The sequence below is a fragment of the Colobus angolensis genome, unplaced genomic scaffold (assembly GCF_000951035.1).
Source record: "Colobus angolensis palliatus isolate OR3802 unplaced genomic scaffold, Cang.pa_1.0 Scaffold10, whole genome shotgun sequence".
Classification (NCBI taxonomy): Eukaryota; Metazoa; Chordata; class Mammalia; order Primates; family Cercopithecidae; genus Colobus; species Colobus angolensis.
This window is the reverse complement of record NW_012110919.1, coordinates 12,255,197-12,280,761: the sequence shown is the minus strand read 5'-3', so window position 1 is coordinate 12,280,761 and position 25,565 is coordinate 12,255,197. Positions and strand designations below refer to the sequence as shown.

The 25,565-nt window shown below is 39.4% G+C and overlaps 1 protein-coding gene across 3 annotated transcripts in view; it reads right to left on the bottom strand.

Annotated features, from left to right (window-relative positions):
- The window catches only part of ANO4 (anoctamin 4), a 405,598-nt gene that overhangs the window by 138,898 nt on the left and 241,135 nt on the right, over positions 1-25,565 (bottom strand). For all 3 annotated transcript variants that reach the window (XM_011934758.1, XM_011934750.1, XM_011934766.1), the window contains 2 exons: positions 14,646-14,746; positions 11,168-11,212 (listed from right to left, as the gene is read on the bottom strand). In XM_011934758.1, coding sequence (XP_011790148.1) covers positions 11,168-11,212; positions 14,646-14,746 — 146 coding nt within the window. The remainder of the gene's footprint in view (positions 1-11,167; positions 11,213-14,645; positions 14,747-25,565) is intronic.

Genomic DNA, 25,565 nt, shown 5'->3' with positions numbered 1-25,565 from the left:
CAGGAGCACTGATGTTTAAGGGCAGAAGAAGAGAGATGTCCCAGCTCAAGCAGCAGCAAATTCACTATTCCTCCATCTTCTAGTTCCACTCAATGGGTTGGATGGTACCCACCTGCATTGGGGAGGATCAGCTTCTTTACTAAGTCTACTGATTTGAATGCTAATCTCTTTTGGAAACACTATCAAAGATGCACCCCAAAATAATGTTTTACCAGCTATCTGGGCATCCTTTAGCCCAGTCAGGTTGAACATATAAAATTAACCATCACAGTGAAACTCTCAGCTGAAGATGTTATTATTTATGTAACCAATCAATTCCAAACTAAAAAATAATGGTAAACTTCTCTTTTACTATCTCCTTTATTCTCAGCATTGTTCCAGCCTCACCATGACCCCAACTCTGCTTGGTGGTAGCTGTACTTCTTCAGAACTCCCAAAAGGTCAACTGAAAAGAATCTCACAGTGGCTCTAGGACTCTCCTCCCAAAGAAAACCCTCCGCCCCAAAAGAAGTATACTTAAAATATAGTGAGATGATGGGCTTTAGAGAAGCAGCATGACACAGTGGTTTACAACATGAACTATGGGGCTGGAATGCCTAGATTCAAATCCTGGCTCTGTTAATATTAACAGCAGAACCTTGGGCAAGCGATTTGACTTTGCTGAGCCTCAGTTTCCTTATCTATCAAATGGGCATGATAATGATACCCAATTCATAGAGTTGTGATGATGAACTTATTAATACACATATAAAGTCTTTAGAACTGTCTGGTGTACAGGAAATGCTGGCTATTATTACTGTTTTTCTCTTTTTTCCAAAAATAAAAAATTGAACAACCAGCTTGCCTCTTAATATTTCTGTTTTTTGCTTTTTAATTCAAAGTTAATTGTGTTTCACCAGCATCTATCACTTGTCTATGCTCAATGATTTAGTCCTTATATGGACTCATAAATTAGACTTCCTCAGCTAAGTTGGTGTCCTTCCCCATGGCTCTTGGCTTTATTTCATTTGATTGCCTTAAAACTCATTCAAGAAAGAGGACATTGGCCCAAAGGTTTTTTATTACAGAGCTTTTACCTCCCACACATCTCCAGTCTGCAGCACTAATCAGATCACACTTTGTAAAATTCACATTCCCACAGAATCTGGGCTCTGCGTGCAACGACTATGAATTGAATCCAGCTGGGTACAGTGCTTAGCGTGGATAAAAACAAATAAAAATGTAAAAAAAAGTCAAGCATAACTACTCTATAGGAGTGAAATGGCAGCCTTCAGCAGCCACCTGGTGGCACCACAATTTAATCGAAATGTGGAGATGATGAAAAGAGAGTAGAACAGGATAATCAAAATGATTAATTAATTGAAATATGTGAAAAAGAGGAAGCAAGAAGGAGGCAAGAGGATGCTGCTTGGCATGGTAAAAGGAGGCTGAGATCTGTAACTGCGGTGCCTAAAACTTGGCTGTCTTGCGCCTCAGCTGTATGACCTTCCACAAGTTATTTACCCCTCAGAGCCTTCTTTTCCAAGGTTATAAAATAGAGGTAATAGTAACAATAGTCATCATTATCATCATCATCATCTTACTGACCTTACAGAGTGGTTAGTGGGCTCATAAAACATGGTGAGTATGAAATACTTTGGAGAAGCTGCCAGACAGATAGCAAGCATTATTAATAATTTCTTAAGGACCACACAGGACTAGCATAAAAGTGATGGAAAGCAAAAGAACTGGGCTTTTTTTTTTTTTTTTTAACTATGGTGGAAGAAAGACATTAAAAAGAACATCTTAAAAATAAAATCCCCGTGATCTGCCTGCCTTGGCCTCCCAAAGTGCTGGGATTACAGCCGAGAGACCAATCTGGCCAACATGGTGAAATCCCATCTCTACTAAAAATACAAATATTAGCCAGGCATGGTGGTGTGTGCCTGTAATCCCAGTTACTTAGGAGGCTGAGGCAGGAGAATCACTTGAACCTGTGAGGCAGAGGTTGCAGTTAGCTGAGATTGCACCATTGTACTTCAGCGTAGGCAATAGAGTAAGACTCCATCTCATAAATAAATAAAATCCCCGAGACACTGGTTGGGCATGGGGATTGGAGGGTGTGAACTGGCCTTCATTGGAGAGCCTGAGCAGAAGCATGTGGACAAAGCATGTTGTCCAGGTTCCATTACACATGCCTGTACATGCTGTGTGCACTTCACTATGACTAAACCAAACACTCAAACATGGTCAGCAGTTTGTGTCTTCTTCTGGTTACCAGAGTTTCCCCCACAAAGTTGTACACACCCTAACCCCCAGAACCTATGAATATGTTATGTTACATGGCAAAAGGGACTTTGGAGATGTAAGGAAGGTTACTGACCTTAAGATAGGGAGAGCATCCTGGATTATTCAGATGGGCTCAAGTTAACCACAGGAGACCTTTAAAAGCAGAACTTTCTCTGGCAGGAGGGATGTAGCAGAAGGAGAATCAGAGAGATTCAAAGTTTGAGAAGCATTTGACCTACTGTTGCTGGCTTTGAAGATGAAAAGAGCTAGGAGGCAAGGAACGCAGGCAGCCTCTAGAAGCTGAGAAAGACTTTCAGCCAATAAAGAAATGGAGATCTCAGTCCTCTGATTACATGAACTGAATTGTGCCAGCAACCTAAATGAACCCAGAAGCAGATTTCCCCCAGAGCCTCCAGATAAGAGCCCAGGTGACAAAAACTTTGATTGCAGCCTTGGGAAACCCTGAACAGACAAACCAGTTGAGCTTCCCCTCCCTGACCTCTGACTTACAGAATTGTGAGCTAATACATTTGTGTTGTCTTATGCTGTTAAATTTGTGGCAATGCGTTATGATGGCAATAGGAAATGAATACACCTCTTAAAACACTCTTGGTCTGATCCTCTCCTCAAGACCTGGCAACAGCTAGCCAGGCTCCCACAGTCAAGGCTGCCATTCCATGTGCTGTTCTCACCTCCCAGTTAGGTGGCTCTGGGAACAAGAATCTATCTCTCTGTGGCAGGATAGTGAGTGAGTGCTCCCCTAGTCTGCTCTTCCACAAACACATTCCTGTCTCCAAACTTTGCCACACTCAGACTTCACTTAGGGCCCCCTTCAGTCACGCAAGACAGAAGCACATAGTGCAAAAGCCACTAGGCTGGAAAGCATAAGACTCAAGTTGGACTCTTGATTCTGCAGTCATACATCAGTGTGACCTGGGACAAGCCTTTTTTCCTCATGTAACCTTAGTGCTCTCATCTCTAAAATGACGATCAACCAGATAGTCTTTAGATACTACATGTTATTGGTGATTTGGGTGATAATATCCTGATTATGTCACTTATGTGATTAATTCAAACTTGAATTAATGATAACCTTTAGTATACAATGTTAGGTAACCTCTAGTATACAATGATAGATAACCTCCAGTATACAATGATGGACTTTGGAGTCAGCTGAAAGCTGATGATTCACATTCCAGTTTTATACACCTTGCTGAGCAAGTAATTAAACCTCTATGAGCCAAAAGAATCCATAGAATAAGGCAACGGTAAGGATTAAACATGATCATGGATATCAAGTGCTTACACAATGCCTTGGATGACCAAAGGGCTCGATTGAGTGACAGTTTCTAGGATGAAGAAAATTATGGTGACAATAATGATGAACTTTTACATAGATTGCTCTTTTCCCAATAGAAGTTCAAAATCTGTGATTCTCCCTTGTAGACTGAGGTCTGTGTCACCACCTAATAAACCTCCCTAAATAGTTAACCCTGAAATTTACTTAGATATGTTAAAGTCTGGAAACCAACCAATCAGAAAGCACCCCATTTGTCTCTTCAGTATAGGAGTGGACTTTAGTATAGACTTTACTTAATGAAGCCTCCACCAATAGGGAATAGAAAAGAGAAAACATTGGCTTAATGATTTAGCATTGATTTTGGTTGGGTATGTTGTCACTTTGTTCCATTTTTGCCATTTACTGAGCAAAAGCCCTCTTACAGACTACACAGGCAAATCAACAAGGGGAAATGGATCAGACACTTGGGCATTTCTGGCCTTAACTTGTCAAGTTAACGTCTGGACTATGAGGTGAGTTATTTTTATAGAAAGCTGTTCTGATGGTAAGTTCAGGTTTCCCTCTTGCTGATTCATGATAAGTGAGATCCTGGGTACTGGGGAAGAGCTGACAATGCAGTATAAGCAAATGGGTGTAGACTTGCCACCTCTGCAATGGCTTCCCAAGTTTGGTCTTGGGAAGGTTCTACTTGATCTCTTTGACCCTCAGTTCCCTCAGCTCTAAAGGGGAGTTAATCCTACCCAACTTAGGAGAAGTGATGATGAAGGAAAAGGCCATATATGTGCAAAGGATCTTGCTCCCAACATGCTAACCTGTCAGGAGACCTTTATAAACTGCCTACAACGTACAGAGTGCCAACCTGCATGCTGTGGGCATACCCTGAGGAAGTAGAAGAAAGGCCATTTCACTTGAGCCACTAATAACCCAGGAGGGAATGTACACTAATGATAACCTAATCAGACTGAAATAAATGAAGCAGGCATACTTTGAAGACACCTCCTTTTCCCTAGTAAAGAATATTATAATAATAGCATCATGTTTCTAACAGATCACATTATCAGCAATGATATGCCTAGAGGGAACCTACAGATGAGCTTTCTTTTCTTTTCTTTCTTCCTTTTCCTTTTCCTTCCTCCCTTCTTACCTCCCTCCCTCTCTCTTTTCTTCCTTTTCTTTTCCTTTTCTTTCCTTCCTTCCTTCCTTCTTTCTCTTTCTTTCTTTCTTTCTTTTTCTTTCTTTCTTTCTTTCTTTCTTTCTTTCTCTTTCTTTCTTTCTTTCTTTCTTTCTTTCTTTCTCTTTTCTTCCTTTTCTTTTCCTTTTCTTTCCTTCCTTCCTTCCTTCTTTCTCTTTCTTTCTTTCTTTCTTTCCTTTTCTTTCTTTTCTTTCTTTCTTTCTTTCTTCTTTCTTTCAGTGGCACACAGCTCTACATTGCAGTAAATGACACCCTCTTGGAATGATAATAGACAGCAGAAGGCATGTATTTCTTTTTCATTTTCTTAGAGCCAAGTGTCCAGATTTACAAGGCTCTACCTGGATAGGATTTAGAGATCTTAGAAAGCTAATGTTATTCTTTTAGGTCACAGGGCTACTATTTGGAGCATAGCCTAAATACCTTATAGATGACTCCAAAGGCTTACGTGTATTAGTTTTTTAAAATGAGGATGAAAATACAAAAGCATTTTGTCCTTTTGCCTATACACTCATCTGATAAGTTGTGACTGCATTGAATGTATAATGCAATAGGGTCCAGCATTCACCCTGTCAAGCCTCACCCAGGATCAAGTCAGGTAGAATGCATATGGGGGGTGGAGGGAAGGAGTAGTAAAGATACTCCAGCTACAAGCCACCCATACAATCAGATTTGTTACTTTGTAATCATATCTTCCACAGACTATATTTGTAATATTTTGTGAAGCCAAAAAAAGGGCAGCCAAAAGATGATAAATTCCTCCTTTTTACTGGATAGTCAATTTATAATGGCTATAAGCCTGTCCAAAGATAAGAGTGAAAGCAGCATTTAATAGACCAAGTACATGGATAAAAAGAGCATTAACTCCAAAAATACAGGTCTGAACTACATGAGTGTGCTTTATGAGAGTCAAGTGATTTTTAAAAATAAGGATATTTATGAAAAAAGTGCTTTATTTCTCTGCCTGCTCAGAAACCTTGGAGATATTAATTCATTTATTCTTAGGAAATAGGTTTGTTTCAGAGATGCTTTCATGGATTAATAAAATTCAATATCACTGATATAAATGAAACTACAAGCTAACTTAAATATCCATATTTCATACGACAGGGGAATTTTAGGATATTGGAGGTCAGTGTTTCATTATTGATGTACTACTAGATGGCAAGTTGTATATATGGTCTTTAATTTAGAATATCAGAGCTGGCTACAAAGAAAAAGACACTCTCCATCATCTAAATCAGTCTGTTCCAATGTGAAATGAAGAGTTATGGTAGACGCAACATTTTCTGACAACGTGGATTTTAAAATGTACACCATACCCTGGGCTTCAGAAAGTCACACATCCCAGTGATATCAGACTTAATTCTATGTGGTATGCAATGAAGCCTATTTTGAGAGGCCATTCTGAAGAAAGTACCTTTGTTGGGATTTCTTTTTCCTTTAGCTTGGCCCAGAGTCTTCCAGTACCTTCCAATGCCTAAATTCTTCTACAGTTGTGATTTGTGCACTAGAAGTAGCATCAATGCTTTCAGGCCAAAGACTAGTATTTTGTAAGCTGTTCCTTCAGCTTTAGAAAGAAGGATTTCTCAAGCTCTTATTCACTCAAAACTTCTCCTCTGCACACATGGAGAATATGTGATGGGTCATAAGGTCATAGTCTCCACTGCTTTCCTCCTCTTGGCTCCTCTTTTAAATCCTGTTCCCTCTTTCTCCTTCCTCTACCATGAAACTTATCAAAGTAGCAGCAAACCCTCCTTGCCTCTGATTCATCCAGCCCTCGTCCTTCCTCCACTGGCTGTAATTTGTTTTCCATTATCCTCCACTCTGTAGTGATGGTTCTCAACATGTGGTCCAGGATCAGTAACATCAGCTTAGGCGTCACTTAGGATCTTCATGGAAGTGCAAATTATCGAGCCCCACCTCAGACCTACCGAATCAGAAACCTGGGGATGGGCCCAGTGATCCGTGTTTTTAAAAGCCCTCCAAATGATCCTGACACACTTTTGAGAATCACCACTCCATGGAGACTGCTGTCATGGAGATTACTGAAATTTCTAAATATCCAGAATTGATTCTCATCTCTGATTGATCATCAGAAGCTGAAGCACAGCCCTCCTTGTGGAATCTCATTCCTGGTGCCTTTGACACTACCCTCTCTTCATTCTCCTTCTACTTCCTAATTGTTCTTTTTCATTCTCCTCAGGTGTCCCCCCATTCCATTAATGCAGATTTTCAAAGGAATTGCCACAGGCCCTCTTCTCTTAACTCTTTACCTCTCATCCAGGGAAATTCCATACACTCCCCTGGCTAAGGTCATGGCTTCTATGCCATTGACTCCCACACTGGATTCTCCAGCATTACCACTCTCTTCAGCTGCTTTGCCATCAATTCCAAAGGCCTTTAGGACACAAACACCTCAAAAATCTACTGTGACTTATAATACAGAATTAATTTAAAAAGTCAACTTCCTCACCACACTTGTATCTCCTCTCCATTTCTAGTCTTCTTTTACCTCCAACAGTATTTTCCCTAGCCCTTAGGTATAAGAACTTCATTCTCCTCAACTCTGAATTTCCAAATAGCTGCTAAGTGCCAAGCCCTTTTGCCTATATTTCACAATCTTTCTCACATGCTTTGCCTTTTTGCTCTGTAGATTACTTTTTATGTATCCAGGGGGCAGAACTCCAATCAAAGAATGAAAGTTAAAGAGACAGAGATTACAGCTTATTATAAGGAAGAACTTTGTAATAGTCACAGCTGCCCACAGATGGGCTAGGGAGTTTACTGTCTCCAGAAAAGCAGAAGTTTAAGTGTCTGATGAGTGGTTGGACTTGATGGCATTTAATATCCCATAAAACCTTGAGATTCTATAGTTCCTTTTATCACTTTTTTCTTTTAAGCCCTCATTGTTTATCACCCCCCCCACCCTTGTTTGAGCAAATGTTTTCATCCCAAGGCTGTGTCTGACACTTGAGGCAGACCTGGTTTTTCTATGATTCTTTTCTTTGTGATTTCCTCTCTCCCTACTCCAATTCTCACACACTCATGTGGAGATTCATTTGTTCATGCACTCCATCTACTATGTGCTTGGTGCTGGAAATACAGAATTGAATGAGTCATCCTTGTCTTCAAATATCACCCAGGTACGGAGCTAGACACATACATCACAGATTACAGCACAGGGTGATGAGGCCATAGGATCCCAATGGAAAAGCAGAAAAGAGATCACTTGACCTGGGCAAAGGCAAAAATATTGACTGAGTTTTGAGGACTGAGTAGACACCATCTTGGTGAACAATAAAGGAAAGGATCTTCCAGAAGGGCCACTATATGCAAAAGCACATAAACCCACGTGAGCATAATATGTATTTGGAAATGATGAGTAAGTAGTTCAATATGGATGGAGCAAAGAGTGGTAGGAGGGAAAAGATGGGTAAGGATAGTTTATAAAGGGCTGTAATTAAGCTAAGGCTTTTAACCTTATTGTGATCACTCTATGGTGGCCACCAAGTGACATAAGTCAGATTTGCTACTTAGGAGATGAACAGAAGAGAGTTTGGAAGTGGTCAGAAAAGAGGCAGGTAGATAAACTGATGTTAGACAAGAGGTGATGGGAGCTCAGCTAAGTCAATGGCAGTGGGAAGGAAGAGTAATATATGGACTTTTAGAAATATTCATCTGCACCTGCAGAATTTGAGAGACTGATTAGATGAGGGAGCAAAACATCCAAAATGACCCTTAGGTTTTTTTTTTTAATTACATTTTTAGAGATGGGGTCTCACCATGTTGCCCCAGCTAGGCTTGAACCCCTTGGCTCAAGTGGTCCTCCTGCCTCAGACTCCCAAGTATCTGGGACTACAGGTGTGTGCCACCACACCTGGACCCTTAGGTTTTAAATTAGGTGACTGTGTGGGAAGTAGAGCCAATGCCTGTATAGAAAATATAAATGGAGAAAATGACTACTTGGCAGATAAAATCAGAGCAGAATTAGTGGACTAGTTGCTAGAGGACAGAAGAAAGGAGAGACTTAGAGATGGATAAAAAATTCAGAAGCACAAAGGAAAGAATAGAAGAACACCCTTATATCTTTGCATAAGGATCTCCTTCTAAATATTACATGTAATAATTACTAATAGATACTATTTGTGCACATCAACTACATACTAGGCACTAAACCTCACATAAACCATACAGGGTAGAAATTAATATTGTTTTATAAACGTGAAAAACTCAGGCTCAGAGAAGTGAAGGAACTTGCCCAAAGTCATCCAGTGCCAATATAGGTTTTATGAGCCCAATGTACTCTGTTCTACATATACTGACTTAGATGACTTGGCAAATCCAGACAAGAATAAGACCTCTTCCCACCCTACATTCTTTTTAGAATCTAGAATATATTTCACTGAACAGATTGAAACAATATCACATACAAACTTGATATTTCCACTTGGCCATCAAAGTTGGGAGAAACATCTCTTTACCTTGCTGTTTCCTTCAGGTTTTCTTTGATTTTGGTTTTTGTTTTCCCCTCTATTTAACTCATAGTCAGTTAAATCCTTAATTTAACGGCAAGATGGAGCTTGGCCTATCATACAGACCAATGGTTTCCAAAACATGATCCCATGACCAGCAGCATTAGCTGAAGCTGGGAATTTGTTAGAAGTGAAAATTCTCTATCCCCACTGTAGATCTACTGAACAAGAAATTCTGGGGCTGAGGCCTAGAAATCTGTGCCTAAACAAGGCCGCTAGGTGATTCTGATGCTGGCTGGAGTTTGAGAACTATTAATAAAGGCTAAACTGTTGTACCAGGATTTTATAGATGATTATAATGTGACAAGGGAGCAATCTAAATCATGGTGAATCCAAATGCCATATCAACTGTGTAACGAAAGAAGAACTGCTTGCTCACAGGTAATTTTTGAGGAACGATATTTTCATTTCTTTGGAGGTCAGTTCTCACACTGTACTTCATTGAGTGCACATGCATTTGAGTGAATCCATCAAAATGTATCAACTACTCTTTTATTTATCACATGACATAGCATATAAAGAGAGGGAACCTGAGTTCTAAATTTCATAGAGTTGAACTAACTAGGATTTTCAGAGAAATTTACTAGTTTCCCAGTTTAACCATCAGCTCAGTTCAGGGTGAATGAAAACATAAGATCAATTAAGATTTTGGAATTAGATTCTCCAATGATCACAACAGAATCAAATTAAAGAACATCATCATTGATGCATTCCCCTTCTCTCGAGCTCCTCAAAAAACAACAAGGAAAAACAAGCTTTGGGAGGATACAGAGTATAGTAAATGCAATCTTCATCTGGTGGGATTTGGGTTTTTTTTTTTTTTTTTTTTGGCAGAAAAGAGGGTAGGAAGGGCACCAGAGTGAGGCTATACATCTGCATATGTTATTAACAAAATATTACTAACATAGGAGGACCCCGCTCATGAAGTCAAGTAGCCAGCAGCTAAGGATGACTATCTGCACTTCAAGCTTTCAAATTACTTATAGTGGAGGGAGGAATTTTTGTAGAAAAAAATAACATTGGCCAGGCACGGTGACTCACCCTGTAATCTCAGAACTTCAGGAGGCCAAGGCGGGCGGATCGCCTGAGGTCAGGAGTTTGAGATCAGCCTAGCCAACATGGTGAAACCCTGTCTCTACTAAAAATACAAAAATTAGCTGGGCGTGCTGGTAGGTTCCTGTGATCCCAGCTACTGAAGAGGCTGAGGTAGGAGAATCGCTTGAACCCAAGAGACAGAGGTTGCAGTTAGCCGAGATCTGCACTCCAGCTTGGGCGACAGAGAAAGACAAAAAAGAAAGGAAAGAAAGAAAGAGAGAGAGAGAGAAGGAGAGAGAGAGAGAGGAAGGAAGGAAGGAAGGAAGAAAGGAAGGAAGGAAGGAAGGACGGACATCTATGCCAAATTTGTTGGGATTTTTGATAATTTATCTAATAGAATGGCCTAAAAAGAGGGGGTGAAGGATAAAAGACTGCACATTGGGTATAGTACACAGTGCTCAGGTGATGGGTGCACCAAAATTTCAGAAATCACCACTAAAGAAGTTATCCATGTAACCAAAATCCACCTGTTTCCCAAAAACTATTGAAAAATTTTTTAAAAAGAGAATGGGCTAAAAAGCAATAGCCCCAGCACACTTGCAGATGAATGGCATCCTCCCAAGTGGGGAGAAGTACAGGGAAGACTCTCAGAGAGGGACGTTTTCATCTTTTTTTTTTTTTTTCAGGCTAATCAGACACAGCTGATTTTAAAATGCGCATAGCAGCCAGCTTTCCCATGTGACACAGGCTCATCTTCCCCAGCTTATAGCTCCTTGTCATTGTTGGAGCACACGGGCCAACAGAAAGACAAACACCGTCAGGACACAGCGTGCTACTAACCTGCTCATGAACTTGTAACGGCGGGGCAGGTAATAGATTTTTCTCCTGGAAGAACAGCAAAAATGAAGCCAGTCGAGAAGAAAACCCATCGTCAGTTACAGTTTGAACTAGCAAGGAAGGAAAGGAGATTGAAGATAGAAGCCTGTAAGAGGTGAAGAAGAAAAAACTAAAAAGAGATTAACAGTGAGAAATACAGTGGGAACACAGGGCATGCGTTTTTGAGTCATGAAATCTTATGCAACAGTTTCCATTGGTATTTCTTCCTCTACCCATTACCATAATTTTTTTTTTAGTGGTTGCTCCTCACCTGCAAAGCATGTGCAGTATGATAATTTGGAGTGATTGGCATTTGCACAGCTTCAGCTGAAGTCAGCTTTTTTCCCCAGGAAAATGCAAGGATGGATCAGAGGACAACATACATAATTTAATGGGCATGCTATTATATTAACTAATATTTATACAGCACTTTAAGCTTACACAGGACACTTCTCTCATGGTATAGACATATATATTTATTTCACAACCAGTATGGGAAGGACACTCACTTGTCAGCATCAACACCCAGCTGTACATAACCACACTGGGCACACTGGCTGACCACTGGCCCTGGTTGTAGGTGAATTAAATAGGTAAAATCAAGGAATTCTGGAAACTTTAAAAAAATCAGACTTATTCTGCCGATTGCTATATATCTACCTTTAAAAAAATGTTAAAAATGAAAATTCTTGGTGTTGTTTGAATGGACAGTACATGAATTAGATTCTTTATTAAAATGCAACCTCCCTTTCCATATTTCAGGCTTCAACTGAAACTGAATGGAATAATAATGAAACAGGTGCATTTTATGTATATCCTGAACTGTTACTGAACTCTCTCACTTCTGTAAATGGTAAGTTTATGTACCACCAATTTTTTTTTGCATATTCGTGAAAGCTTTAAAACATAGGCAAAACTATAGAGACAATAAAAAGATCAGTGGTTGCCAGAGGTACAGGTCAGTGGCAGAAGGAATGTAGGTGAAACATAGGAGACTTTTAGGGCAGTGCAGCTATTCTGTATGATCCTGCAATGGTGGATACATGATACGCCTTTGTCAAAACCCACAGAACCACACGCACATAGTCAACCCTAGAGTAAACTATGGACTTTAGTTAATAATAATTTTTCAATATTGGTCCACCAATTTTAACAAATATATCACACTAATGCAAGATTTTAATAATAAAGAAACTGTAGGCTTGGGGAGAAGGGGACAATATACTACACTATATTGTATGCTATATTGGAACAGTAGGTATCTTCTCAATTTTCTATAAACCTAAAAAATTCTCTAAAAAGTAAAGTCTATTAGTTAAAAAAAATCCATGGACATATAGGTATTTAAGAAGCAAGTTTTACTCTAATTTCTCATAAGAAACCTATTCCTCTATTTCCTTTTAAACATTATAGGGATAAAAATCCATGGAGACTAAACTTGGGATTCAGAAGTACCGTCTACACAAAATTATGAAGATTCTTTGAGCATTTAAATTCAGCCAAAATGATGTTTGTACATTTTGTTGAAATGATGTAGTGGGAGAATTCCTCTTTTGGAAATGCATGTATCTCCTTAGACTAGAGTTATTTGTCGGAAACTGTGGACACAATAATAGCAAAAGTTTTAAATCCATCAGGTTGCAACAAGCCAAGCTTAGTAGGTAAAACCACATTAATATTAATGAGGTCAGTAAGTGTCACACATTAACAATATTTTCTTCTAAAATTATCATGCAAGAATTCCTATATCTAAAAAGATTATTGTTCACGTTCTTTTTCATTTCATTTTGTGGTTCACATTCTCTCAAGTGCTGCTTGGAGGCAGCTCATTTCTGCTATGCAGTAGGCATGCAGAAGTGTTATTCATGATGCGGTCAGGCCCTTCAGATACAAAATTCTTTGCAGGTAGTAGGAGAATTTGCTTTGCATTAACATTGCTCAAGTTTCTATAATCTCCCTGGGTTCTATGTTACAGAGGTGTGTTCTGGCAGAAGGTTTTATGAGATTTATTTATACTGGAGAGGGGTGTATAAATTTCTATCTAGACATATTTTGTAGGGTTTTCTTTCTTTCTCTTTTGGTTCTTAGGTATGATATGGTATTAATCCACATTAGATACTTATTATATCATTGATAAATATTTGGTTTTAATTGTTAGAGTATAAAAATTTTCAGTGGAATCTAAACTGACATTCCTTATCTCTCCCTAGTGGACATATACATATATACACACACACAGATACACACACACACACACACACACACACAGACACATATATTATATATATATGTATTCCTTTTTCTAATCCTTGAATTCTCAGATTTTCTTTTTAACAGTTAAATACAAAAATAAATCATAAGATCAGAACTAAATTTATTATGCATTTTGAGAATTTTGCCTCCAGGAAAACAGATGCTAGAAATCTCAGCCTCTATTTTGACTAGGTATTAGGACATACAGGCCAATAAACAAAGAAGACAAGATGCACTGCGGAGATATATTACAAGCCTGTGAATGGAAACTGCCCTTCTCTAAATGTGTCCCTAACCCTTCTCTCTGTCTCTATAAATGTTCTTTGTCTCCACAACTTTCCACAGCTCATTAAGAGACAGACTCTAGAGCTGGTACCAATTTGCCTCATTTCTGCCACCTAATGTGGTCTTACTGGCAAATTGCAAACCAAAAGTACGTCATTCTTTGAGTCCCTTCAGAACTGTCCTTGGGACTACATCCATCCACCTTTTTAGATCCACATATCTTGGCATTTCCAATTTCAGTTTTAATATTTTATTTCTATATAGCAAATGCAGATTACTTTTCCATAATCCATAGGGAAAATAAAAATATTCATTGTGAAATGAAGGTAAATTAATCCTTTTAAATAACTAAGGAATATAAACAAAGTATTTTCAATTCCCCTTGGAACAAATATCAATATTTGTGTTTGCACAGTATTTATGACTTTAAAATTTAAAAAGGTTTTTTTTTTTAAAAAAAGAAGACCACATTGTCATGAAATTTCTTGCACTTGTATCTACAGAAATACATTTTAATGTTTTTCTGGAAGGGACTGGTCAGTAAAGAACATGAAAATACAGCCCTGTGCAACTGCTGCCTGTGGTCTGGCTGTTCAAAGCAGTAGTATACAGGACTTCTAAAAATGGCACTTTGGAAATATAAATGCCACTTGGAAAATGCTTATTTATTGCAGGCACTGGAAATATCTACCTGCTAAGAACTGAATTAGCCAGAATTTTTCACAAAAAGCCATGAAATCATTATTGGCCATAAAGGCTTATTTACATATCCTAAACATTTGAAAGAGTCCCTCCTCTAATGGCCTTCCAATCTGCATTTCAGTTTTATTTGTTCTGAGAGAGGAGAACATTAGATTTACAGTGAAGCAGCAGAGAGAGTGGAATAAAATACATTTCCACCTACCTGAAAGGCATTCTTACATTCATTTGTTCTGCATATCTTCCAAGGACTTCCCATGGGGCATGCAACTTCACAAAGATAATGTCACTATTTATTAGAGAGGACTGAAACAGAAAAAAGAAACTAAATTGAAAAGTATATTCAAGGCTCCCACAGTTTAAGTTGAGTTGGAACTCAGAATGCATGGACCTGGACAGAGTTTATGATTTGGGGCATTCTTCAGCAATAGACCAGACCCTTCCAAGTGCACGTATTCATTTAACAAACATCCCACTGTATGTGTGGCACTCATGCCAGCTGAAGACCCAGCTGCAAACAAGAGAGGTATGAATAACATTTACATTCTACAGAAATGTTAAAGAAGATAGGCAAAAACAAGTTGAAAAGGAAGGATAGGCCAGGTGTGGTGGCTCACGCCTGTAATCCCAGCACTTTGGGAGGCTGAGGCAGATCACCAGAGGTCAGGAGTTCGAGACCAACCTGGACAACATGGTGAAACTCCGTCTCTACTAAAAATACAAAAATTAGCTAGGCATGGTGGCAGGTGCCTGTAATCCCAGCTACTGGGGAGGCTGAGGAGGGAGAATTGCTTGAACCCGAAAGGCGGAGGTTGCAGTGAGCCAAGATCGCACCACTGTACTCCAACCTGGGCAACAAGAGCGAGACTCTGTTGAAAGAAAGAAAGAAAGAAAAGAGAGAGAGAGGGAGACAGAGGAAGGAGGGAAGGAAGGAAGGAAAGAAGGAAGGAAGGAAGGAAGGAAGGAAGGAAGGAAGGAAGGAAGGAAGGAAGGAAGGAAGGAAAACTCAGATAATAATGAGTGTTCTGAAGAAGGAAGGATAAGCTCAGATAATAATGAGTGTTCTGAAGATAAAGTAATGAGAGAAACAGTTATGGGAGGGGGCTACATACTCATTTGGACAAGGGGTGGAGGAAAGTCTTCTCTGTGGAGGTGACATGTGAGCTGAGACCTAAGGAGGAGAAGGCACCAGCTGGGGAAAGAGCACAGCATGAGCTCTCTGGGTGCAAAGGCCCTGAGCTGGGAAGCTGCCTGGTATATTGAGGGAGAGAAAGGAGAGCAGACGGGCTGAGGTGTTTTAAGGAGGGAAGAGTGGCATCAGAAGAGACTGAGAAGGTGAGCAGAAGACAGAACGTGCAGTGGACTTTATTCTAGAAACACTGGGAAACCACTTTGATTTAGGTTGTCAAAGATCACTGTGGTTGTTTCATGGAGAATAAATGATAAGGGAGAAGAAGGAATGTTCTCAGTCATCCAGGCAAAAGCAAAAGTTGATGGTGGAGATGAAGCGAGCCAAAAGATGTGAGACTGCAATCTGAGTGGGTGCCTGGCAAAGCTTTTTCAAAGAGCTGTGTTCTTTGGCCAAAGACCTTTGCCTCCTTTGGGGCTTTTTATCAACCTAGAACATAGGGAAGTAAAACTAGGACTTCACACCCCGATAACCATCCAACAGATTTTGGTCTATGCCTCTGGCCAAAAGGACATGAAAAACCAGTTAGGAGATTTCTCTTTGGAAGTCACTTTCCACAAGGAGGAGTCAATTGTAGAAGGAAAGTGAGAAAATACGAGCCAAACTACTTTAAATTAGTAAAGTGGCCAATTACTAATCCCCATCTTTCTCATATAGGGTTGATCTGGACTGCATGGCATTTAAGTTTTTATAGTTTAGGAATGTTGACAGATATGTTAGGACTTTGTGCTTTGTGGCTAGACTTTCCTTATACTAGTACTGCATAACAATCCTTTGTTGGTTCTTGTTGTTGTTGTTTTTGCACAACTGACAAAAATAGAAGCTCAACTTTTTCCTCTAGCTGGGGTCAATGTGCATTATGGGAAATTGTTTTCAAATTGCAGATGGATGTAAAGTTGTAATTCATTTATCATACTTTAATTCAGAGTCTTTTTGACCTGAATTATAAACATTCAAGTGTTATAAATATTATATGTGTATAAACTCATCAAGATATTAGGAAAATCAAACTGGCATCAACTGCAATGTTCTCAGAGACTGGTGTGATGCTGAATTTCCCAAGGGTAGGAAGGCCAGGGCCCATCAGTAGTGGCAGGCACTCTCTAATATTGGTCTGAAAAGTCTAACTTTCTGGCAGTTCAGGCTGAAATGAGGTTTTATCTTCTGGCTTGGGACAAGAGTGCCCTGAGTATAACCCTTCTGATAACAAGGAATATTTCTGTTATTCACAGTTGAATCCTTTGGGCCTAGCACAGTGCTTGGCACAGAGGTACCACACACCCAATGTCTGTCTAATCCATGAACATGATTAGTGAAATGCGGGCAGTTAGACCTGGCCCAGGTGAATACTGGATTCCTGTGAAGCAGGCAGTGACTGTCAATGAAGTGACTCTTAGAGTGAACACTGCAGGTTACTGCAAATGAGGTGCCTGTCCAGGGAGTGGACAAACCAGTAACAACCGAAAATGCAATGGCCAAATGCTTTGTCTCTTTGCAAAAACTGCTTTCCTTTGTTCAGTAACCTATTATGGTCTGTCCTCCTGGCACAGCTATTTAGATCAGGGTATGTAAATGAGCTCACAGGCTGTGATGCCCATACAGAACATACAGAAACATCACACACACACAGTCAGTCCCACCCCATTTCATGCCTGTGGATGCAATGATGCCTTGGGGATCTGAGATGGTCTCACAGCTTTTCAGCTGAGCATTTGTTGGACTTTAGAAAAGATTGCTGCTTGCTTTTCAATACATAGTACAGTTTTCCAAGTTATAAAGCAGAAGAAAGACTGTATTTCCTAAAAATAGTTCTTTTTCTTTATATGAAGATATACTTCAGATCTGGGAAGGCTTTGTGGCTTCCTAAGTTGGAAATTTTAATCATGATAATGGGATTTCTTTAAATTCACTTAGCTTTCTTTTAAGGTTCTATATTCACTCATCTTCCTATGAGAGAGTAAAATTGTGCAACACAGAGGACACTATATGGAAATGTGATTGATTCACTGAATTAAACAAATGATTTAGAGCAGAATATAGTGCTGAGAGATTACTCTCTCCATAGATTTACTGTAATTGTTAGGATTTATAGAAAATAAACAATCTAGTGGGAAAATAATCATTTGAAGATCTCTCATAAATTTATGGAAACATTAAAAATATATTAAAATATTCTACTAAGAGAACAATTTAAATACCACATTTCTATATGTAGAAAAGCTAAGTTCATTATCTGAATACATACTGAATCAACTAAAATTCTGATGTGGGATCTCAACCATTTTCTGCATAAAAGGATAGCTGTTTTGGTTTATTCAGCCTGATAAAAATCACTTATTATTTAAATAATAACAATAACAACCTCATTTTATTTATTTATTTATTTATTTATTTATTTATTTTCCATGCTTTGCAATTGTCAAAGCAGAGTCACATGTTACCCCATCTTATTCCCATATGAACCTTGTGAGAGTGGTTTCCCTTCAGTTTCTCAGAGGAGGAGAAAGAGAGGTGACAAGTGGCTCACCCACAGCCAAATGAATGTTTACCCCAGGCAGAGCTGATTCCATACCCTCACCTCTTAACTTGCTTTTGAATTATACCTGACAACTTCTGAAGTTTAAATAAATAATGGCTTTGCAAACGCATTTAAGATGCATAGAATCTGAATTGTTGCTTTATCAGTTTATATGAATTCGTCTTAAAAGAATTTCATATTTTAGAAAACAAAGCAACAAAAACAAAGAGGCTTTCCTTCATGTAAAGCAAAATTAAGTTACCAATGAACTGAGATTTTATTTGGGGCTATTAAAAGTTGTTTTGATTATCTCGAGAAAAAAACATTACCTGATTCTCTTGAATAGCAAATAATATGAGTTTTCTCTCTCTCTCTCTCTCTCTCTCTCTCTCTCTCTGTGTGTGTGTGTGTGTGTGTGTGTGTGTGTCCTTTTGCCCTTTTTATATACTTAAGGGAAAATATAGTGTATGGGGCTTATTATTTATATTCAGCTTTCCAAGGAAAAACTGAGAAGGCATTACCTACTGCTTGTTACTGAATGCCTTCTGAACTTCAGTCCTGAGAAATAAATGGGAAACAGATGATTGCTAATTATATGGCCCATAAATCACTCTTTTCTCTACTGCCAAATGATTACACTGCTGTTTCTAGATAGGTCTTTCCTTATTATTAAGTATTCCTTGCCATATAAATCCAAGTGCACAAGAGCCCAAGTGAAAAGAAATGAAAATGATTTTTACAAAACATAGAGTTGTTTCATTAATATACTGCAATACAAATTCCTGGGAATAAAACCTTGGGGAGAGAAAAATTACCACTTAGAGAAGTTTGGAAAAATATTCTTAGAAAAATGACGGAAAAAATTAACGAATATCATGGGAAATTACCTGGAGTAAAAAGAGATGAGATTCACACAAAAAATTCTTCCTTTTTTTTCTTTTATTCAGCAAGAACATACTGAAAACCTTCGATTTACTAAATTTTGGTCCATGCCTTGGTATGTAACAGTCATGGTCCTTGCAACAGTTAAGGCAGGAGAAATGGCATGCCACTATCTAATCCAAGCAGTCCATCTCTCAAAGAGTTGTGTATGTGTATATATATATGTGTGTGTGTGTGTGTATGTGTGTGTATACACACACGTCTCCACATCTCATGATTCCTGATGCCATTTATTGAGAAGAGGAAATAGAGGCAGACCACGTTTGGGCATGGAGGATGGGGGTACAGAGGTAGATCATAAACTCAGTTTTGGAAAAGTTAAGTTTGACATGCCCAGGAGATGTAGCGTGGGTAGTTAGACAAATGAGTCTGGAGCTCAGGGTAGAAGTCTGAGCCAGAGATACAAAGTAAGTGTGTCCAGGATAAACATTATATTTAAAGGACTGGTAGAGGCCACTATGGGAGTATAGGTACAATGCCATGTGGGCGTCTGTACTTCAGAGGTTAGCAAGTCAGACTGTGAGGTTGGACTTCACATATTTATATTCATTTGTCTACCTCTTACCAGCCCTGAGATCTTGAACAAGCTATTTACCTTTGTGCCTCAGTTTGTTCAAATGTAAAATAGGAAATGATAGCAATACATATCTTATTGAATTGTATTAAATGGCATAATGCCATTAAGGTGCTCATAGTAAATCTAAAAATATGCTTGTTATTATCTCCAAGAGGGGCCACACCATATTGGTGGTGTGGTGAAAGGAATACAGCATTTCTACTCACTCAAATTATATCCTGAGAAGGTAATAAACAAGAAACCAGTATTTTGGAAGGATTTATCAGTCTTTGATTACAAGCCCCAACCACCAGAAATCCTGAGATCCAAGCACCCAATTCCTGTCTTTTGTCCCTTAGTATCTTCAGGGTTTCCTGCAGGTTCCTCTATGACATTCATTCAACAACGCCCAAAAATGTTCATTAAGTGACTACTCTGTATCAGAGACTCTTCTAGGTGCTGGATATGCCACAGTAGATAGAATTTACAATCCAGAGTGGGAGACAGACATCAAACAACAAATAAGCATGATTTAAAATTATGAAAAGTATTTAAAAAGGAAAAGAATATAGTTCTGTGGGAGAGAGGAACTGGAGGCACCTGATTAAGATTTGTTGGTTGATCTGTGATTAGGTGACATTTAGCCTGAAATCTGAAAGATGAGATGGTGTTAGGCATGGAAAGAATCAAGTGAGAAGTATTCCAACCAGAAGAAACAGCAACAACAAAGGCCCAGAGGTTGTTCTGGGAACTGGAAGCCTGCGGTGATTGGACATTGTAAAGTGTGAGGTGGATAGAGTTACCTAAAATAGGGTTAGAGAAGAGGGCTGGGAATAGACCATGCCAGGCCAGGTACAATGTGGTAAGAAGTTTGGATTTATTTTCTAAGGCCAATAGGAAGCCACTAATGAGTTGTAGGCAGGGATCACTTGTTTCCCAAAGTGTGTGCTGCATGTTTTGTAGAGAATGGTCCAGAGGAAGCATAGGAGTGGGAAGTTCAATAAGAAAGTTATTCTAGTAGCCAGGTGAGACAAGATAGTGGTTAGAACCAGAAGAAAAGGAGAAACAGATGGACTTGAGATCTAGTGGAGGTAGCTTTGAAAGAACTTGGGATTGAACAAATAAGGAGGGTGAAAAAAATCCAGTGCCTAGAATGATGCAGAGGTTATTTTGCCTGGGGAACTGGACAGATGGTAGTACTCTTACCTGCAGTGAGGGGCTGGAGCCGTCCAGTTTTTCCTAAAGTTGTATAGGTGACAAGGCACTTGTAAATCATGGTGGTCTTTGCAGATAACCATGAATCCCACTGTGTGAATTGTAACTTAATATTCACTCACGCATCCACTCATCTATTCTTCAAATCTTTACTGACGGCCTATGATGTGCTGGGGCCTGTCCTAGGTGCTGGGAAGACAGCTGTGAACAAAACAGACCAATCCCTGCTCTTGAGGAACTCAGGTTCTGCTGGGGAGACAGACCCTCAGTAAATAGATGTGTAATACTTCTGATGATGTGCTTTGAAGAAAAATAAAGAGGGTAAGAAAATAGAAAGTAATGGTAGGAAGGAGATGCTATTTTAGAGTGTGTGGACAAGCCTTTCGATAAGGTGACATTCGAACAGAGACCTGAAAAAAGTACTGAGGGAGGCTGCTCTATTACACAGGGAGAGAGCATTCCAGACAGTGAGAAGAGTAAAAGACAAAGGCCCTGAGGCATAAACAGGCTTGACGTTTCAGTTTACTGAGCGTGAAGGATCAAATCAGGTTAGCCACTTGCATCTGCTCTGTATCCCCTTAGGTAACTACCTGGGCATCGCTTTCTCATAACTATACTGTTATGAGGACAAAGCAAAACTCTAAAATTCTGGGGCTAGGAGGAGACATTAATTGCTAATTGGAAACTCAGAGAAGCCTTTTGGATTAAAAAAATCATAGTGAATGCAAATGAATAGTAATGGTAGAGACGGGAGCAGCTACATAGTGCCACTACACGTTAGGTGGTTATTTTAGAGCTTTTGCCTACATTAGATCATTCAATTTTCACAGCAACCCTATGAAGCAGGTAGTACCATTATTCTAATTTATTGCAAATGAGGAACTAAAGCACAAAGAAGTCTGGTACCTTGGCTAAGTTTACTCAAGTAAGGAATGGAGCCTAGTTCTCACCAATGCAGTCTGGCTTCAGAACTGCTGTTTCACAAGAAGAAAGCTGAGAGGCTCACACAAATATATTTGCTCATGAACTCAATTCCACTGTAATTTTATTTTTTGAAGAAATGCTTAATTATATATTACAGTCAATGTACAATGCATACAGTTGGCTCTAACATCCTAAAATTAATGTAAGGCCAGTAGTAAGAGCAAATTTCAAGCCTGGTTCTGCCATCTGTGGGCACATTACTCAATTCACAAGCCTCAGTTTCTTCATTTGTAAAATGAGGAAAATAATACCTGCCTTGCAGCATCGTTCTGAAGCTGTTATGGTTGTATAGTACTGGTTCAACAAGTGAGAATTTCCTTCTTCCACCCACAGGTACTGAATGCTTGGTGGACATTTGGGTAACCCCCCAATAGCTGATGCTAGAATTCCTTGATGTATCTGGAATCTAGCCTGTGAAACTGATGGATAAATGTACATTCCTCGAGGGTTAAAGGGCTCAAAGTAATTGCTAAGCAACTTCAGCTTCTCTCAGTGGGGCTATCATCTAATCAGCTGGGTAGCACTAGGCAAATGACTTGTACTTTTATGAGCTCCAGTTTTCTCTAAAAAATGAGGGCATGTGTCTCTAAAAAGAAATCTTTTTTGCATCTGTTATTCTTTTCCCTTAGGGACACACTGAAATTTGTGAGTGTAGTTTACAAATGCTCTTCAGCTGATTCGGATGCAATTTCCTCTCTGCAACACAGACACACACACAGACACACACACACACACACACACACAGTGCCCTGGCGGAGAGAATCCTCTTGAAGTACTATATGTTCCTAAATAATTACAATATTCATTCCCTGAGGGTGACATTAGTAACAGCAACAAGAAATAGGTGTGTGTGAAATTGTCCCCCTTAGAAGACCTTTAAATGGAGGTCCCTAAGGACTTCATCCAGGCTCTAGTCTCATTCTACCTGTCCTCCCTGGATGATCTCATCCCTCCTAATGGCTTTAGATGTCACCTATCAGCTGATATCTCCAAGACTCATATCTTTGGCCCACACCTCTCTTCTGAGCTCCAGATCACTGTAGCCAATGGTCAGTGTGACACCTGGTACCTCATGTCTCCCTGGCAGATCAGACACATCAATGTCTACAATCGATCTGCTTCGCTGGCAAAACTGCTCTTCTTCTCAGTGTCCCCACATCAGGAAATGGCACAACCATCCTCTTAGTGGCTCAAGTCCAGGAGCCATCTTTAACTTCTTTTTCCCTATGTCATATCCAACAAATCACCAAGTCTTATTGATTCTACCTTTTAAACTTCTCTTTGATCTATCCACTTCTCTCCATCTCTACTGCCACCACCCTCCTTTAAACAACCATCATCTGTCTTCTTGAATACTGCAACAGCCTCATGGGTGGGCTCCTTCCATTCCAGCCTGGATTGGCCTGAATGCATTAGATGAGTCCTTAAAAGAGAGTCTAGAGGTCAGAGAGATTATCCTGCTCACTTTGAAGAAATAAGCCACTGTGCTGTGAAAGGGTCTCTGAGGGGCCTCTAGAAGCTGAGAACCGTACCTGGCTGAAGGTCAACAAGAAAATGAAGACCTCAGACCTACAACTACAAGGAAAACTAAATTCTGCCAATAACCATGTGAGAGGACCTTGAGCTCCAGAAAAGAATGCAACCTGGTGGACACCCTGGGGTGGCCTTGGAGGGATCTGATCAGAGGTCACGGTTGAGCTGTACCTAGACTTCTGACCCACAGAGACTGTGGGAGCATAAACATAGATTACTTGAAGCCTCGAAGTTTGAAGTAATCTCTTTAGCTGTGATATAAAACTAATGCAGATCATATTCCAACTAATGAATGCTATAATTATAGATTTCATTGCTGCCTCTGTGAGACTGTACACTTCTTCACAGTTGTATTCCCAGCACCCAGCATGTTACTGAGCACATGGTCATTGAGAATGAATGCTTCCTAAATGAATTTATGAACATCTTGCAATCCAGACTATGAGTAGCTTTCTCACATTATTGATTACCTTGTTAAGACACTATTATCAGGCAGAAAAAAATTCATCTTCTTACCACAACAGAGCTTCAATGTGGCTAAATTTATGAGAAACTCGAGTAAACCCTCCTCTAGGCCACAATTAGACGTTCAGTTCTGAGGGGCCGAGCACAAATCTTCACACATTTCATTACAGGTTCTCTGTGTTGCCATAAAGTGAATCCCCTCATGCAACATACTCTTTGTTACTTCGTACCAACCCTGGTGATCCCCATGTCAGGTCCGAGAAACTTACTTCATCAGGGTATCTGAGGAAAATCAATGTTTAGTGTAGCTGTCAGGATGGGCTAAGTTATGTTGCAGCAACTAATAACCCCCAAATATCAGTGACTTCGAACAGCAGAGCTGTACTGTCAGTACAGTAGGCACCTGGTGTCATTAAACACTTAAAATATAACTAGTTCAAATTGAGATGTGCTGACTGTGGAAAGTACGCACCAGATTTTGAAGACTTAGCATATATACAAAAAAGAATGTAAAATATCTCAAAAATTCCTATGTTGATTACATGTTTAAATGATATCTTACATCTGTTGGATAAGTAAAACTATTATTAAATTCATCTGTTTATTTTTACCTTTTCTATGTGGCTCCTAGAATATTTTAAATTACATTATTTCTATCAGCTAGTGCCATGATAAAGGTTTATTCCTTGTTCATGCTACATGTCCGCTTCAGGGCAGCTCATTGTAGTGATTTAGTGGTTCATGCTGATAGTCACTCTCCCAGAGGGAAGGCAGAGCTCAGAGGGCCTCATAAGCATACATATCACTTCTGTGCCCAGCCCATTGAGCAGAAGTAGTCATATGGCCACATGTATCCACAAGACCACTGGAAGCTGGAGTATATCTGATACATACTGCTAATTAATACACATTGATATAGAAGACCTTCTTTCATCACCTTCTTAGATCTATTACGAAAAGCAAATGTTTTATCTGCCTCACAACACAATGACACATAAAATCATTCAGTAAACACCTAAAGATGATTTAACTACTGTGCACTATGTTGCCTATAGCACAGGCCCTATGTTGGACCCTCGGGATACAAAGAAGGTTACAAAGACATAGTTCAAGATCTCAGGGAACTCAAAATTCAGCAAAGCAATAATGACCCTAATTATAAAAAAATGTGATTAGTATGAACAGAGGTTGGTCTAATATGCACTGGGAGAGAAAATACTCCCTTTGTAGGTAATCCCAGTACTAAATCTCTCCTTAGAAGTAAGCAATGTCAGTTGTGATCTATAAAATTCCAAACGTCCCTTCACTTCTTACAGACCATCATAATGTTTTCCCTACTCCTTCTAGATGGTATGAGATAAACTGAACTTGGGGACAACTTTATCATCACGGTGTACTTTTTATTATCACAAAACATCAACCCACTGACAACCATTCACAGCTATGACCCAATCAGTAACCCATGAATTGCTTTGCCCTTAGTACGCTGCAGAGATTAACAGCCATGAAATAAGCGAGACCCAGGAAAGACAGAAGAATTGGGTGTCTTCTGCTAGTGAGGAAGCAATTTAACTTTGGAAATACTTTCTTTTTTTACTATCTGTCTTTTTTTTTACTTTAAGTTCCAGGATACATGTGCAGAATGTGTAGGTCTGTTACATAGGTACACATGTGCAGAATGTGCAGGTTTATTACACAGGTACACATGTGCAGAATGTGCAGG